Consider the following 16,143-nt stretch of genomic DNA (forward strand, 5'->3'; position numbering starts at 1 on the left):
GCCTCGTCCTCAAAATGCTTAACCTCTTCTTCAGCATGGCCATAACGATCCCGTAATTCTCTGAGTTTACAAGTTCTGAACTTTTATTCTCCAACAGGGGTAGGTTTCAGGTGGCTTCCTGATTTTGGGTCGTGCATTCACAGTGTCTCAATCGTACATGATTTATTGCGTGATGTTTGGCCAGACACTGCAAGTTTTCAGCTCTTCAGCGGCCAAGCTTCGCTGAAATGTAACCATACCCTAATTCTAGCTGCTGCCCTGAGTGATTCTAGACCTTTGGCCAGTCTCGCAGAATTCAAACTCAATGCATAGCCGGCAACTGCGAAATGCATTGTTATACATAGTATCTCGCGGCTATTATGAACCATGTTCGTCGCTTCTTTTGCCCTGGAAACATCTCCAGTGTGCGGGGGCCGTCATGCCACTACTAAATCAGCCATACGGCCCGCACCGACCGGCTAAAGCCTAACCATAAAGGGTGGTTCTTCGGGTAGAATAGCCAATATACGGTCAAGCCGAAAGACTCTGAGGATGCTGCTTTGAGATGAGAGAGAAATCATGGCTCGTGCTCGCCCCGAGATGGTGGCGAGACCAGAATATCATTCCAATCGGCTTATTTAACTGTCTCGCTAGGTGTTTGTCTCAATTCACGGTGGTCGGTCTGCAATATTTCCACGGAAGACTACATGTAAATAGACCCGAGTCCCTTGCCCAAGAGACTGAATGTAAATTGAAATCAAATATTCGACCCTCCAGTTTTCAGGATAAATCTGCCTCCTTGGTGCCATATTTTTCAAATGTCTTCCTCAATCGGTATTCTCGAGAGTGACATACTCGTTGGGCAAGGTTACAATTCGTACATCCAAAGGAAATGTTTCCAAAATGCCGTTGTCGTTGAGCCAGCTTGGGCACCAAGAACCCCTAAAACTCAAGAGGCTTACTTTAATTGGGACTATGTGCGTACGATGAGCGATATTTCCAGATCTATTGGTGTCTCCGCTGCCCTTGCCATCAACTGTGGGGGATTTTCCGGCACGGGAAAAGGCGCCTTTATCAATGAGGATATTGTAGGTTCAAAGTTATGATGATAGCTCCCGATCTTTCGATTGCCAAAGAACCGTGACAGTATTAACATTTGCGGTGCTCATATAAGGTTCAAAACTCCGACATATCTTTCATTGTCAGATCTAAGGTTATCAACCGTTACGATCCCATTAAAAGAAAATTCAAATTCAACAGTAAAGCTGGAATCACCAAAGAAAACTTCTTAGCAAATTATGGAGACTGTTTTGTCTCTAACTTCGAAGAAGGAGGCGAATTTTTGGCCTTGGTCAATGTTAGCATATCAGACTCAGTGGATAAGAAGTCGATCGAAGGTGAAATTGAAGCAGGCTTGAGAGCTATAGAAGTAAAAGGCAGTGGGGATTTTACTTCAGACCTCCGTTCGAAGGCCAAATTCTCTATATCAGTTTATGCAATTGGAGGCAAGCCTCTGAAGCCAGGTAGGTACAAGGAACATTTGCCCGTTTGGCCTATGGGAGAAATAATCATTCTAAAAGGTGCTGAATAGATGGAGGTGCATGGAACATAACGTCAATGCTGAAGGCTGCAACCGACTTCCCTCAGCAAGTTTCGACAAATTCTGCAATTCTAAGCGTAACCCTCGACCCCTACACAACGGCAGATGGTTTTTTCGAGGCCATGAAGGGATACGAACCAGCTTCGTATACTGTTGCATTGAGACTGACTGCCTCGTGGCTAGACGATTTTACAAGCTTCAAGAAAATCATCTCAGATATCTCCAAGATGAAAGAAAATCTGGATGGCTACATTAAAGCACCAAATAAGACCGACGCTTATGAGCTAAATTTGGAGTCGCTGGACAATGCAGTTGACGAGTGCAACGCTCAGCGGTCCCTGATAACTAAGAACGTGGACACAGTGACACGCGACCCAAAGCTCGCCATTGCTTCAAGGTCAGACAAAGACGACAAGTTCAAATATACCAAACCAGGCCAGATTCGAGATCGTCTGCCTGCCAAGAAGAATGTCACACAGTCCACTCTCGCAAGCCTTTCGGGTAGTTCAATTGTATGCTGCAATGTTTTGGAAGGGGAGACAAAGTGCACAAAACTATACTGGCAACATGAGAATGGTTCCATCATGGAGTCTACATGTAAGAATTTGGAGTGGAGTCTGGAGCAGACCATGGTGGCTACCGGTGCGATGCCAAACACTCCGCTGGCGGCAGTTTTTGATCCTACGTCTACAAAGGTATGGTTTGGTGAATATAAGCCCTTTTGATCTGATTAGTCGCTAACAAGGATTGAAAGACTCGTGTGTTTTACATGAGCAAGGGTCGCATATGCGAACTTGTTCGTGCGGTGAACCACGCCGTGTGGATAGACGGCGAGTTTGTTAATCCTACAGCGACAAACTCTCCCATTACGAATCTTGCTGTATATCGACAACCAAGTGGGCGGCTGCATCTCTTTTACCAGGACCAAAAACACAAGTTGATACACGAGGTTTTCGAGCCGGGTGCTACCGAATGGGCGGCGCCTTCTGGGATTCCAGAAGATCAATACACCATGGTGCCTGGAAGCTCACTGACTGTTCTACCCGGCGTTGATGATTGGTTTTCGGTAGTTTTTCAGGGGTCTGATGCGAACTGGATCGAGCTGGTCTTTGACCCTACTACAGAAGACGCTGCACAAAAATGGAAAAAAGGTGAGTTGACATGCCATGCCATCATTGAATACCTGAATACTAATGACATGGCATAGCTGAAATCGGTCTTACGCTCCGCCTCTGTCGTCCTGGTAATGGTCTAAGTTCAACATTTTTAGAAAGCACCAAGACAAAAGAACTCGTTGCAATCTACCCTTCCAATGAAATCTGGATGACCAAGTATGAAAATGATAAATGGTCCGATCCAGCGCATGTTGGTACAGTATCAGCTTCAGGCAAAGTTGCCATAAACCATGGCTCTAGCGGTGACTGTCGGATCTATGCTTCGAAGAATAGAGGCGTCGTTGAAATGACCTGGGATGACAGCAAGAAAGTTTGCAAGGTCACTCGCGAGGCTGGGATGCCAATCCTCCCAGCTTGATTGCTTTTATATCAGAGTCTCAATTTCAAGTTCCAACCTTGGAATACGTGGAGAGTTTCTTTGTGGAGTTGCCTTATTTGAGATATTCATTTAGAAGTAAGGTTGGAGACGAACAGTTCTTTACGATTATAAAACAGGTTTGCTGCCCTTGGGGGCCACGTATCCATTTGAGCACCTGGGTACCCTGAGGAACCTGGGTACTTTTGCCGATACCTAAGCCTTTAGAGTTCCTGATAGGCTTCTTCATTTCTCGGCCCCCGAAGTATTAAGGAGAGTACGGTTGGTCTGCCCCCGTGAGCTTATCCTACTCGTTGGGGTGATTGTAAGCCTAAGCCACCACATATCATCTCGTAGCCTGAAGATCCTAACGATCCTTGCACTAAACACACACTTACTGCTACTTTGACCCTCCATCGCAACACTGCAACCCGCCACAAGATGACCACCAACAAAGAAGAGCGCCCAGTGCAACCAAGCCTCTTCTTCCAATCTCACAACGAAAAGGGGCCAGAAACAATCCTTCTCATCCACGGCGCATGCGGCAGCAGCAAAGAATGGGACAAAGTAATCCCCCACCTAACCGACCAAAACTACCACGTCCTCGCCCCAGACCTCCCAATGCACGGCCAATCCGTCTCAATCAAGCCCTTCAACCTCGACACAGCCACATCAGCCATCTTACACATCATATCCGCACACGCGAAGAACGGCACCGTGCATCTAGTCGGTCTCAGTCTCAGGCGCTCACATCGGCGCATGTATCGCCGAACGCGCGGCTCCGGGCCAAATATCCTCAGCAATATTGTCAGGATATAATACCCTGTCGCCGCCAAAGATGCTAATGCCGCTGATCATGCCGTCGATTTTCATGCTGCACCATACGGTCCAGATGCTCACGGAGTTTCCAACGGAGATGAGGCATTTGCGGACTGGGCAGTCGTCTTATGGACTAATATATGAGGTGATTCGGACGCTTTGTGAGCCGCGGCCGCTTGGGAAGATTCCCGTGCGGACGTTGGTGGTTGCAGCGCAGAAGGACTCGCTCTTGCAGAGGGATAGCCTTGATTCTGCGAAGAAGTTGTTTGCGGCTGTGGATGGGGGTAGAGAGGGTGGGAGTCGGGTGGTGCTGCATCGGGGGATTCTACATGCGTGGCATATGTTTGAGCCGGTGTTATTTGGGGAAATGGTTGTTCAGTGGGTTGGAGGGAAGGATGTCAGCAGTGATTTTAAGGATATCGAGTGAATCGGAACTATTTCCCAGGTGCTTATTGGCATGACCTATGGTATTGATCAGACATCCCCTGCCATGGGTCTGCCCAGGCAAGAGGTATTACTCCATAACAAGAGCTTGTCCATCTCCGAGCCATTGGGGCGTATATTTCAAGTTGGATAGTCTAATACAATTTGAACTCAACCGAACCACTTTCAACTACGAGTAAGCGTGAAAGAATGAGGGAAATGTTTTGCTTCAAGTTGGTGAGGCCAGTGGAATCAATATCAAGATTACTGTTTACTACCTATGTAAAGCGTGTTCATACACTGTATAATTCTATTTTAACCTCAAAGTTGAACGTTGTAACAGAATCGGGACTGTTATCTTTTTTTTATCTACTAGTGGTATATATTGAATGGAGGTTTATCCTCGGAAGGAAATGATGTAGCAGTTGTATCCAAATCTGTAGGATAGTGGGCAAGGCATCGGTTACAATTGGGAAAAGAGTCCATCCTGGCATCGTAGCTCCGAAGGGTCTAGGCCCTACCCGTTTGAGGGGAAGAGTGGTTAGGTTGATTAATGAAGCGCTAATAGCTGCCTTGAACCGCCTTTTTGCTGTTTTGGTTGTTTGTCCAGGTCAGAAGATCGGTTCCAGGACTCGGCATTCTTTTGTTTGTTTCTTTTTCCTTGCTTCTGTTTGTTGTTGTTGTTGCCTTTTGCCTTCGGTGAATCGTGCCTTTCAAATGCATTCGTTTGTTGTCGTTTACTGTTTACTAGTAGTATCAAGTGTCACTAGATACCAACTTGGATCCAACTTACTAGGTTAAGGTTTCTTAATGCTAGGATATTTTACCTAGGTAGTTTGAAGTATCCCGGAATTCCTTGGGTATATGAACACTAGTAGTACTGGAGCAAGGGCGCGGGAAATTTGGACATCGAGAATTGAATTATCATGCTCAACATATTGCTGATTCAATTCCCTGAATGTAAGAATCGACTTCTTTGAAATCGACAGATATAGCTTTTGCTTGTCTTGTACCTGGGAAGCTTGAAGGTTTGGGTTATATTGACGCTGTGGACCTTGCTAGGAGGTACTAGTATCGCATGCTACAACCTGGGAAGTAGCTTAGATGGTACCCGAGAAGCCTCAAAAAGGTAAAAATAACTTAGGCAGAAATTCGCACATTTGTCTTAAATCATCATCGATAGAGGGGGCGTAGGAACGTGTCTTATGAATATATAAAACCCGTATTAGAGGCCGCATCTCGTCCATCTCAAGGTATGAGCCTCAACAGCAGTTCAATTATACTATTATTCTTAGAACCCCGTAAGGCGCTGACACTTAAAATCATGTAGCAATATAAGACAAGGACTCTGCTGGTCTAGACAGAGACGAATGGAAGAAACGACTCAGCACCCCCGAATGCAGGTAACGGCCTCAAGTCGCGCGTGAAACTTGAGGTACAAGGTATATCAAAGATCAAAATCTATAGCCCGACAACAAAGCTTCATTTCATGCGTTCTCCGCGGAGATGGTTTGCTGCAGAAGTTCTGATTAGTATGCAAGATCAGGCCTGACATTAGACGGAGAGGGGAGGGACGGGGAAAACATACCACCAGCCAGTCCATGCCTTCATTAATACCCTTGCCATCAATGGCAGAGCAAGCGACAATGCTCCAGTTACGATCGCGTAGCTCTCCCAGTTTCAATGCCTCCGAGATCTCGCCCGCGCCCTTGGCACCCGGCTGGTCTTGCTTGTTGGCAAATACTAGTAGGGCCGCTTCACGGAGCTCATCCTCGTTCAGCATGGCTGCCAGTTCATCTGCGGCCGTTCCTAGGCGCTCAATATCTGTAGAGTCGATGACGAAAACGACGGCAGCAGTGTTTGCGTAATAGCACCGCCAGTAAGGGCGAATGGATGTTTGACCACCGAGATCCTGTGACCATGGTGATTAGTGGGGGTGTCCAAGAATCCAAGAAAATGCGGCATCGCCCCAGAGAGGAGATCACCTACCCAAACATTCAAATTTAGATTCCGATATGTGACCGATTCAACGTTGAATCCGATAGTGGGAATTGTGGTGACCACCTCGCCGATCTGGAAACGCGAGTTGTTAGCACTCAAAAGTTGCCAACGCCTTCAGTAGGTGAAAGTGCTTCGATGTCGTAACTATACCTTTAGCCTGTAGAGAAGAGTTGTCTTTCCGGCATTATCCTATGAGACAAAAGAGCTTGTCAGTCTTTGAGCTTTGTGGTTGCTTGGTTGCATGCGGGCGTGTTCTCGCCGCACCGCGCAGGAGTGATTCCACGTACGAGGCCAAGGATGAGGATTCGGATCTCCTTCTTGGCCCAGACCAAAGACCAGAGACGCGATAATGAAGCTCCCATGATTGTGTGTATGTGGTATGTGGCGGGGAGGTTGGAGTAAGAGTCGCTGGGTATTTCTCAGCAGCAAGTATGGAAAGTCGGGGGGGGTGCTGAAGATGGGTGGATACAGGTGGCGTGGAGGGGCGGAGAAGTAAAAGAGTATTCAGACAAGGATGCGATAATTATGATTATGATACAATCCAAATCCAAGGTCGTGTAGCAAGGGAGAGGGAGAAGGTGAATGAAAGGAGGGACTCATTTGGTGGCAACCGCATTGGAGGGCGCGATCGGCCTGTGCGGCTGCCCGTGGGCGGTCAATCGGTGATGTGAATGGCCTTCACGACGAATCCGCGCCAGCTCGGGTCCTTCTCACCTGTTGTGTCTCTTTTGACATTCAACACACTCTTTCAATTGTCTTCTACCGACACATTTTATCTATCTGACGGAGCCAATCCCTCAAGCCGCTTGATCCCAGCTACGGTGTACCCCAACCAGCTTGCGCGCTCCCTAGATCCATCCCGCGCTTCATTATCGGCTCAGAATTGATCGACTCGACTACTCGCGAGAGCCTGCGAATCGTTCATAATGGTGGGCAAGAAATCAGGAAAGGCCCTTCGGGATGAAGGTAAGCCCCGAGATCGATCTATGGCCTGGCAAAGCAAGCTGCGGAACGAATATCTGATAACACATCATTAGGCCTGGAGCGAACAGACAATAATATGGACCTATCCAGCTGGCCTCAAATCCCGGCGATCAACCAGAAAAACTATTACACGTAAGATACCTCAGTGTGCTCATTCTCGGGAATCGGGCAAGCTTCATGAAGATTCCCTGTGCTGATTGCGCATTGCTCGCTTTAGTGATTACCTCAAGAGAGATGACCAGAATTTGGCCTTCAGACTCCAAAATGAGGAGGCGCGAACCAAGATGACCAAAACCGCGAAGGATCGGGACCGTGCCCTCGCCATGGCTAAGCCTGAAGCGACAGAGGCCGAGGTGGAGGCCGACGGCGATGCCAACATGGAGGATGTGGACGAGACACCCGCGGAAACGGTGGGCTCCAAGGTCATTGTCATTCATGTCGGAAGCCAGAATTTGCGCATCGGTCTCTCAAGCGACGCTCTGCCGAAGACCGTACCGATGGTCATTGCCCGCAAGTCAAAAACAAATGAAAGTGAAGACCATGATGAACCCAGGCCGAAGCGGGTAAAACGGGAGGATGGTACCGAGGAGGAGCCAGAGAATCAATTCGGACCTGAGGTATGTCCTACGAACTATAGACTAGACAAAACTACATGGACGTCGCTAATTGAGAACTAGTGGTCTGCCGACTTCAACCGGATGTCATCAGAACTCAAAGTACGCATGCGACAGAATAAGCGACGCATGCTACCCAACTCCAAGGACATGGTTGTCAATTACAACCGAAGGCAGAGGCCAGAAATAATCTCCGAGCATAACGACCCCTCGCGTGTCGAATGGACTGAATTGTCCAACCCCCCCACCCGAATACATTGTCGGACAAGACGCACTGAGGATTCCTGACTCTTCAAAGCCCCGATACAAGCTATATTGGCCCATTCGAAATGGATGTTGCAACGAATCGGACTACCAAAGCAAGACGATGCTCTATTTGGACATTTCGCTGATTCTTGAGGATGCGATCAAAACTCAATTGGGCCTGACCTCCAAGAAAGACTGGCTTCAATATTCATGCGTGTTCGTCATCCCCGACTTGTACGACAAGACCTATATCACTCAGGTCCTGGAGATGTTGATGCGCGAGTTCTCCTTCGCTCGAGTGTGTTTCATCCAAGAGAGTCTGGCGGCGACCTTTGGTGCTGGCTTCACCTCCGCCTGTGTGGTCGATATCGGAGCGCAGAAGACATCAATCTGCTGTGTAGAGGAGGGTATGTGCGTGGAAAATTCAAGAGTGAACCTGAAAATGGGTGGCCAAGATGTAACCCAGGCCTTTGTCAAAATGATGCTGCACGACCATTTCCCTTACTCAGATATCAACTTGTGGAGACGCTACGACTTCTTGTTGGCTGAAGAGTTGAAGAAGAACCTTTGCACGATGACCGAGGCGAACGTTTCCCCTCAAGTGTTCGACTTCCACCTTCGCGTGTCTGGCGAGGACACCCAAAAACACACATTCAGGGCCTTCGATGAGGTTCACTTGGCGCCTATGGGATTTTTCGAGCCCACTATATTTGACAATGATCACAAGCTCGACGGTCGACGACGGCTGATTGAACGATCTGTTGATATCTATGATGGTTCAGCCAATGATCCTACTTCTGGCGCCCAGTCAGAGATCATGACAGCTCTTGCGCCTGCACTTCCACCAAACGGAACGGCTGATGCGGAACCACAGACAGCGCCGGTTGATGTGCAAGCAACTCCCAGCCGCCCTCCGACATCCAACCCACTAGGCCGGGTCCAGGAGCAAGAGGCCACTCCCCACTCTTCAGTTGCTGGTTCCCCAGCACCCGAGGTTGGGGTAACTCCACAAGCAGCTGGGGCTAATACTCCTGCTGCCGTTGCTCCAACTACACAGCCTGCTCGCCAGGCGGTGGAACATCGAGACGATATTCTGCCAGTTTATGCGCTGGACAATGCAATCCTCACCTCAATTGCTCATGCTGCTCGCTCCGATGAGAAGAAGATGCGTGATTTCATTGGAGGCATCATGATTGTTGGCGGTGGTAGTTTGACCAGTGGGCTTAACCTCTTCCTGGAAGAACGGCTACAACTCCTCCGTCCGGGGTTCGCCAAAGAAATTATGATCGGAGTGCCGCCCAGAGACCTAGACCCGCAGGTTGTCGTTTGGAAGGGCGCCAGTATCTTTGGTAAGCTGAATGCAACTAACGATAGCTGGATCGGGAAGCTAGAGTATGACCGCTTAGGGCACCGCCTGATGGCTTACAAGTGCATGTGGGCATACTGATTTGGGATTTGAGTTTCTTTAATTTTCTTTTAATTTTTCATCCGTCTGGGGGATTGGTGTTTAGGATACAAGGGCTATGGTGTGACTCATTCAAAAGCATTAGTCAATAATGGAAATATGCCTCTCCTACGTGAAGGGTTAGTAACTTGAAGTTGATTGTCCAATCAAAATGCACGTGACCTATGCTAGAGCGGAGGCGGTTATATCCGGCAAAATAGCTGTGCTTGCCCGTGAATACAGCAAAGAGGAGATCACCGAAAGCTTCTTGAGTTGCCAAAAGTCCCGCGCCCATCTGCATTGACTGCTGTCTCTGCCCGCCTTTAATCTTCCATATACTGCTCCCCAACGCGGTATGTACACCCTCTGATCTTTCTTCGCGCGCGGTCCCCAATACTGATTGCGACTAGGCCTTTTCCTCCCTTCACCACCGACCCTCTGGGCCACAACTATACAACAGGACCTCACAATGTCAAAGTCCAAGGACTCCCAGTCCTCTGGGAACTTTCACCAGGAGTACATTGCATCCCTGCGCTACCGCAATGACCTCCCTCCGCCAGATATGCCCCCGAAGCTGCTCGACATTCCGCATGAAGGTCTCAGCCGCTTCGTGACGCCGGGCTTCGCTTCGAACTTGGCTCGGCGCGAAGAACCCAATATCGACGTTGATGCAGAGGGTGGTATGCCCATTGACCTTGTCGGTATTCCTGGCTTGCATTTGGGCGATGAGAGTGGTATGTGATTGAATGCTTGAACACAAGTCCGAGTCCAAGTTCGCTTTGAAGATGAAATCGCTAATGGGATGACAGCAATCATGGCCCCCGAGAACCCACAGACCATCGATACCGCTGACCTCCCGCTCCTGATGACCCTCGATCAACTGCGAAACCCGGCCCCGAAGAATACAAATGTCAGTTTCCTTCGACGCACTCAACATATCTCCGTGGACCGCGCCGCTGCGGCCACGGCCACTGGCGCCCCTGCTAGGCCGCAGGCACGCTCGATGAAGAAGGGGAAAACATCAGTGGACGACCCCAAACACGTCAAGAAGTACATACAGAAGGGATTCGACATCGCACACCCCGAGAGCAAGCACACTGGCGAAGATACTGAAAGCAGCATCCGTGGTCTGCCTGCCACAAAGACAGAAAGCGATGCGTGGGCCAAACCCGTTCACCCCGACAACCCGAAACTCAAGCCCGTCGGTTTCTTCCCAATTCTCCCCGATCTCCAAGGTTTCACCGACCCGGGCGGTTTCCTGCAATTCAAGTTCGATAAGGCGCCAATTCCCACCGCAGGCGGTAGACGCGACAAGCGTCTCGACGTGGCTATTCTTCGCCCAATTGCACCCGAAGAACGTATTTGCCAGGAACATGCGTCTAAAGTGGCACTCCACAAAGCCGGTCCTGACCTGTACGCCGACCCCGGCGCCGTGCCGTGGGACTATGATCTACTTCTGCCGGAGAAGCGCGAGTCTGCGAAGAATGTCCGCATAAGCATGAACCTGAACCACCCGAACCGCGATGATGAAGAGCTCTACACCAACGACGCACCGGACGGAAGCAAATACCACCGCTACGACCGCGTCCGCACCTTCGCCACAAGCGGCCAGGTCATCAACAACGACAAGCTGAGCGACATCGCCATCTCACTCAATTCCGGCGACGGCACTGACAGGCAGCGCGCGGCGTTTTACTATCCCATCGTCGCAAAGACCCGTCTTAAGCCTGAGCGTGCCCGCACAATTGCCCAGGCTGGTTTGGCTCCCGGCGCGTCCCAGGTCGAGGAGGAACGAGTCGATCAGATGCAGGTTACTATTCGTGATCCCGATGAGTCAGAGGTGTACAAGCGTGCCATGCACCGCGCCAATATTGACCCCAAGTTTGGGTCGACTCTTCCTCCTCCCCCCGAGCCTCCTGTTGATGAGGCCGACGACGAACAGCCTGTCGAGGATGACGAGGATACCCGGATGAGCGATGAGTAGAGAGCAGGAGCGGCGGGGTGACGAGGCTTATGCTTTGGATGGATGGGCTTTTTCTTTCTTGCACATTGCAACTTTGGAGTAGTATGTTGGGCCTGGCGTCTAGGGAGCGAGACTAAAAGGCGTTTGTATTCTAGAATTTACTATAAGATGGATCGGATCTACCGCTGAATGGTACCAATTCAATCGAAGCTGTCCTTGGGTTTCTAGTAATAGTAGTAGTACCTTACTAGTACTAGTAGTAAAGACAAGATGCTGCGCAAATAATCAATCAGCATGTACTAATCATTTCACATATACATTTATCACAATGCATATAATACTCTTCAAGTCGTTATGCCCAGGCCATGTCTCAACAAATTCTCAAGCATCATCCATAAACGCATCCTCAGGCTGTGCATCACCCGACGGGGTTCCATATTTATACTGTTCCAAAGAACGATTGATACCCACGATACCCCAAGCAAAGACCGCCACATCGCGAATTGTATCCATAAGTTGGCTGGCATGGGGGCCCGTGGGGCCACTTTGCTGCTTGTCCGTCTGGAATGGAGAGTTTGCAAAACTGAATGCACCACTAGATCCATATCCAGACCCGATCCCCGAGCCTGAGCCTGTGCCTGAATTTGTGCCCAAGGCGGACCCAGATCCAGACCCAGATCCAGACCCAGATCCAGATCCCGAAGCTGATCCCGAAGCTGATCCCGACGCCACGCTAGACATAGAATCGTCTCTGCAAAGAGTTTTCTTGTCTTCGGGATATGTCAAGCCATGCGAAGGCGCAGGTTGAGAATATGACGAGGGCCCATATGAAAGAACAGGCTCCAAAGCCCAAGGCGCCGCAAAGAGACCATTGGAATAAGCCGGGACAGGTTTTGGTGGAAGAGGGCCACCAGGAATGGGAGCTCGGGCACGGCGAAGAATAACCACAAGCCCATCGGAGGTGCAAGAAACGACAGCTTCCAGCTCAACAGGTGGGGGGGGGCGACGTAGTGAGCGCGGTCAGACGAATCGGTCGTTACACCAGCGGACGAATAACCATCGTACTCGGGCATTTCTGCCTCTGTGTTATCCTCTTGCAATGGATTGCGGAACCAGAAGCGCAGATATGCAATCGAGTCGTTTGCTTTCGCACCCTCTAGACACCGAACTGCATCTCTCAAACATTCTTCCTGAATACAGTAGAAGAAACTCTTCGACACGAGTTGTCGCGGGCTCAGGCCTAGGATCTCTTGCACGCCGCTGGTAGCATACATGATCGTGGCAGTGCGAGTGAAGCGATTAACGAAAAGAGCCGCGCGCGGCTCGTGAAGTGGTTCGATCAGCCGCCGTGAAAATTTATCAGAGATAAAAGTCAACATGTGATATCGCGGATCATTGGGCGAGGAGTCGAAGAGCTGGCGGACGATGGGAGCATCGACAGCGCGCTCTGTGTGAATGGCGTTAATACAATACCCTCACCTAACGGCAGCAACGCGAATAAAAGGGCTGGCACGAAGCTTGAGCTTGAGATTCAACTTACTTTGAGTTCCTTTCCCCCTTCCATAAACCGTGGTACTCGCGATCAACACATCGTACACAACGGTAAACACACACTCACAACCAACCCAGGATCCATCCCGATGCCGAATAGAACAATAATTCAACACGGCAGCCTTGTCCAATCGCACGCCGCGACCATGCACACTGCGCGCGAAAGACAGTTCCTCAGGATGGAAGTAATCCCAACAAGAACGATTCAACACCTCATGGGGCTGGTAACCCAGCACGACCTGAATGCTGTCCGAGGCATAGAGAACCGAGGCATCGCGCGATAGGTCTGCAAAGCATGTCAGTCATACATATACGACGTTTCATCAAATCATAACCCTGCAGGCGCAGGCGCTCCGCCAACGTGAGATGCTCAAGGGCCAAAACTCACCGTGAATTGTGATGAAAGTCGTGTCCATTGCGCCCTGCAGAAGAGTGGAACCCAGCGCTACCCCGCGTCGTTAAAGGATCGTGGAATGCTGGGCGAGTCGGAGGACAAGGAAAGAGGGGCCCGATGCGTCGAGGGTGCAAACCTCCAAGGTTGAGGAAGGATTCTGGAGGGTAAAAAGAATTCCAAGATTGAATGGGTCTCTCGCACTGACAGCGGCTCGGCTTCGGCTTGGTGGACACTCGTCACTTTCAACTGGTTCCCAACGGCTGTCAACCGTGGATCGTGGGGCTTAAGGAGGACAGGAACAAAACTGTATAGACAGCAGTATGTTTGTATAGGAGGTAGATTTGTATATTATTTATTCAATTAGTAAATCTATGTAGTAGAAATATAGTTCTATGGTCATGGTTATTTACATCTAACTTTGAAGGCGGGTCGTAATTGTGAACGTGGGACTCATCGGCTTGTACCGTATTAGTTCTTCTCGACCTCACCAGGCTCCGTCCGGGGTGCATTCTTCTGATCTGCATAGTTGTCGATGACTTCGGTCTCGACGTGCTCGCCAAATACATCCACTTGTGTATCGGCAAACTTGCGAGCACTGGTCTTCTGCTCAAAGAGCATATCCAACTCAGCGAACGAGCGGCCCATAGGTTCGGGGACACGGAAGTACGTGTAAATGATACACAGGAAGCAGATACCACCCCAGAAGAAGCCAGTATAGTTGCCCCAGTCCCAAGCGGTGGGGTTGAGCATATAAGGTGTGAGGACTCCACAGACAACGGCGACAAGGTTGTACAGGCAGCGACCAAGAACGACTGTCTTGATTTGCAGCCGACGAGTTGACATCTCAGCCACAATGGAGTAACAGACAGTTCCGACGGTGAGTTGGTAGAACAGAGCCCAGCATAGCATCAGAGAGCCCGTGGCAAGCGAGGCCTGGTCGCGGTGCGCCTCAGGTACCAGTCCAAGGAAACCCATAACCAACAACATGGCGCAAAGTCCGCACAATCCATACAGACAAAGAGTTCGACGGCCAATACCAAGAGTCATCAAGAACCAGGCCCCAAAAACACCAACCATGTTGATGCCGTACTGTCCCATAGCGAAGGAGTAAGAGTTGGAGGAACTGAGTCCGGCTTGTTCAAGGAAATACGTCGAGTAGTTGGAGAACGAGTTTCCACTCAGGTTTTGAATCGCCCAGACCATGCAGACGATCTCCGTTCGGCGCCGATCGGTACCCCGGAAACAATCCAAGTAACTCGCCCCGCTGGTGATCTTGGCCTCGAGGGCAGTCGTATGCACCATCATGGCAATTGTCTCGTCCGCATCGAAATCCTCCTGCAGGTCCTTGTTCGTCAACCGTTCCAATGACCGCTTCGCGTCGTCCGTGCGTCCACGGCGAACCAACCACCAAGGCGACTCGGGTGCCAACGTGATTGCAACGAAGAGAGGCAGAGGCCACATCCACTGCAGTCCGTAAGGAATACGGTACGCCCACTCATCATTGCGATTGAGCATACCCTTAATCACACCGATTCCAATGAGTTGGCCCAATCCCCAGCAGAAGTTGACGTATGTGGTCAGATAGCCTCGCAGAGAGACCGGGCAGACCTCCGAGGCATATGTGATAGTCAATGTCTGGAACACACCCCAGGGGATACCGCATAGGATCTCGGCTGCTAGCAGAGACTGCACGTTCTGAGCCGTGAAAAAGATCGCCGTCCACGCAGTCACCAAGACCAGACAAGCCATGAGTGTGTATCGATATCCAAATCGTTCCGAGGCGTAGCCGTTGATGAATAGACCGATGATTTCGCCGACGTAGGCACCATTGCTCAATCCAGATTGCCACTGTAAGATATTCGCATTAGCATTGTGATGTTTATTACTATGGCTGTTCGAGTGGTGGACCCATATCTTCGCTACGTTTGCGTAGCAAAATGGTGGAAGGAAAGCCGGAGAGAACAGAACAGAACATCTATGTATAACCTACCCGTGCTGGCACCTGGTATGACCCGTCACTCTGGAGCTCGCCGTATTTCCGATTGAATTGAGGGAAGGCGTAGAAGTTGTTCACCAAGCTGATATCGTACCCCTCCATGGCAATGCAGGTTGAAATCAGAATACTCCACGCAACCGCCTTGGGATAAATCTTCATGCCCTTCCAGATACCCATCTTGCGTTCCTTCTCCGTTGCGGCCCGAGCTTTCTGGATAATTTTTGCCATGGCGTTATCGGAGTTGGGACCATCGGTGGAGGGGTAGCGCCCCAGATGATCGTCCGCAGGGGCAATGGCATCGTGCGCCTTGGAGTCAGCCATGCTGGATCGAACGGAGCGAGCCAATTGAGGAATTGGGAGGAAGGAGGAATGTGTTCTCAGGTCGAGAGTGTCCAGCCTCGGGGGTGGGCGGAGAAGAGAGTCTTTAAGGGGGGAAAAAAAGATGCGTGGGGTACCCACCGAGTACGGAGATCGGCCCATCGGAGTATCCACTGGGGGCAGCGGTGACCAAGCTGTCGCAAATTTCATGAGGATTCGCCACTAGTCTTTATTCTATCTGTGCATATAGTTATATACTGTACATAAGTGCAGACACCTCG

At 50.1% G+C, this 16,143-nt stretch overlaps 8 protein-coding genes across 8 annotated transcripts; 4 read left to right on the plus strand and 4 right to left on the minus strand.

The window, feature by feature from the left end:
* Window positions 1-797: 797 nt before the first annotated feature.
* On the plus strand, window positions 798-3,112 carry N7533_011980 (uncharacterized protein; the record flags this gene model as incomplete). Its single annotated transcript, XM_057108630.1, has 5 exons — window positions 798-1,067; window positions 1,154-1,502; window positions 1,571-2,274; window positions 2,334-2,730; window positions 2,787-3,112. The coding sequence occupies 5 exons, from the start codon at window positions 798-800 to the stop codon at window positions 3,110-3,112; spliced, it is 2,046 nt and encodes a 681-aa protein (XP_056953731.1).
* Window positions 3,113-3,550: 438 nt separating this feature from the next.
* Window positions 3,551-4,355, plus strand: N7533_011981 (alpha/beta fold hydrolase; the record flags this gene model as incomplete). Its single annotated transcript, XM_057108631.1, has 2 exons — window positions 3,551-3,916; window positions 4,002-4,355. The coding sequence occupies 2 exons, from the start codon at window positions 3,551-3,553 to the stop codon at window positions 4,353-4,355; spliced, it is 720 nt and encodes a 239-aa protein (XP_056953732.1).
* Window positions 4,356-5,838: 1,483 nt separating this feature from the next.
* N7533_011982 (ADP-ribosylation factor family protein) lies at window positions 5,839-6,714 on the minus strand (the record flags this gene model as incomplete). The annotated part of the gene is made up of 5 exons (XM_057108632.1): window positions 5,839-5,865; window positions 5,940-6,263; window positions 6,341-6,424; window positions 6,503-6,541; window positions 6,640-6,714. 5 exons carry the CDS (start codon window positions 6,712-6,714, stop codon window positions 5,839-5,841), a joined length of 549 nt encoding a protein of 182 aa, XP_056953733.1.
* Window positions 6,715-7,278: 564 nt separating this feature from the next.
* N7533_011983 (putative chromatin remodeling complex subunit (Arp8)) lies at window positions 7,279-9,643 on the plus strand (the record flags this gene model as incomplete). The annotated part of the gene is given in 5 exon segments (XM_057108633.1): window positions 7,279-7,318; window positions 7,390-7,468; window positions 7,554-7,953; window positions 8,014-8,209; window positions 8,220-9,643. The coding sequence occupies 5 exon segments, from the start codon at window positions 7,279-7,281 to the stop codon at window positions 9,641-9,643; spliced, it is 2,139 nt and encodes a 712-aa protein (XP_056953734.1).
* Window positions 9,644-10,109: 466 nt separating this feature from the next.
* Window positions 10,110-11,624, plus strand: N7533_011984 (uncharacterized protein; the record flags this gene model as incomplete). The annotated part of the gene is made up of 2 exons (XM_057108634.1): window positions 10,110-10,374; window positions 10,402-11,624. 2 exons carry the CDS (start codon window positions 10,110-10,112, stop codon window positions 11,622-11,624), a joined length of 1,488 nt encoding a protein of 495 aa, XP_056953735.1.
* A 360-nt stretch (window positions 11,625-11,984) lies between these two features.
* N7533_011985 (uncharacterized protein) lies at window positions 11,985-12,344 on the minus strand (the record flags this gene model as incomplete). The annotated part of the gene is made up of 1 exon (XM_057108635.1): window positions 11,985-12,344. The coding sequence occupies one exon, from the start codon at window positions 12,342-12,344 to the stop codon at window positions 11,985-11,987; it is 360 nt and encodes a 119-aa protein (XP_056953736.1).
* A 41-nt stretch (window positions 12,345-12,385) lies between these two features.
* N7533_011986 (PAS domain-containing protein) lies at window positions 12,386-13,570 on the minus strand (the record flags this gene model as incomplete). Its single annotated transcript, XM_057108636.1, has 3 exons — window positions 12,386-13,050; window positions 13,144-13,440; window positions 13,543-13,570. The coding sequence occupies 3 exons, from the start codon at window positions 13,568-13,570 to the stop codon at window positions 12,386-12,388; spliced, it is 990 nt and encodes a 329-aa protein (XP_056953737.1).
* Window positions 13,571-14,016: 446 nt separating this feature from the next.
* Window positions 14,017-15,865, minus strand: N7533_011987 (putative MFS alpha-glucoside transporter; the record flags this gene model as incomplete). Its single annotated transcript, XM_057108637.1, has 2 exons — window positions 14,017-15,396; window positions 15,539-15,865. 2 exons carry the CDS (start codon window positions 15,863-15,865, stop codon window positions 14,017-14,019), a joined length of 1,707 nt encoding a protein of 568 aa, XP_056953738.1.
* Window positions 15,866-16,143: the final 278 nt, after the last annotated feature.

This window comes from Penicillium manginii (genome assembly GCF_028828005.1).
Source record: "Penicillium manginii strain IBT 31320 chromosome Unknown utg000009l:1.0-3297300.0:1.0-3298630.0, whole genome shotgun sequence".
Taxonomy (NCBI): domain Eukaryota; kingdom Fungi; phylum Ascomycota; class Eurotiomycetes; order Eurotiales; family Aspergillaceae; genus Penicillium; species Penicillium manginii.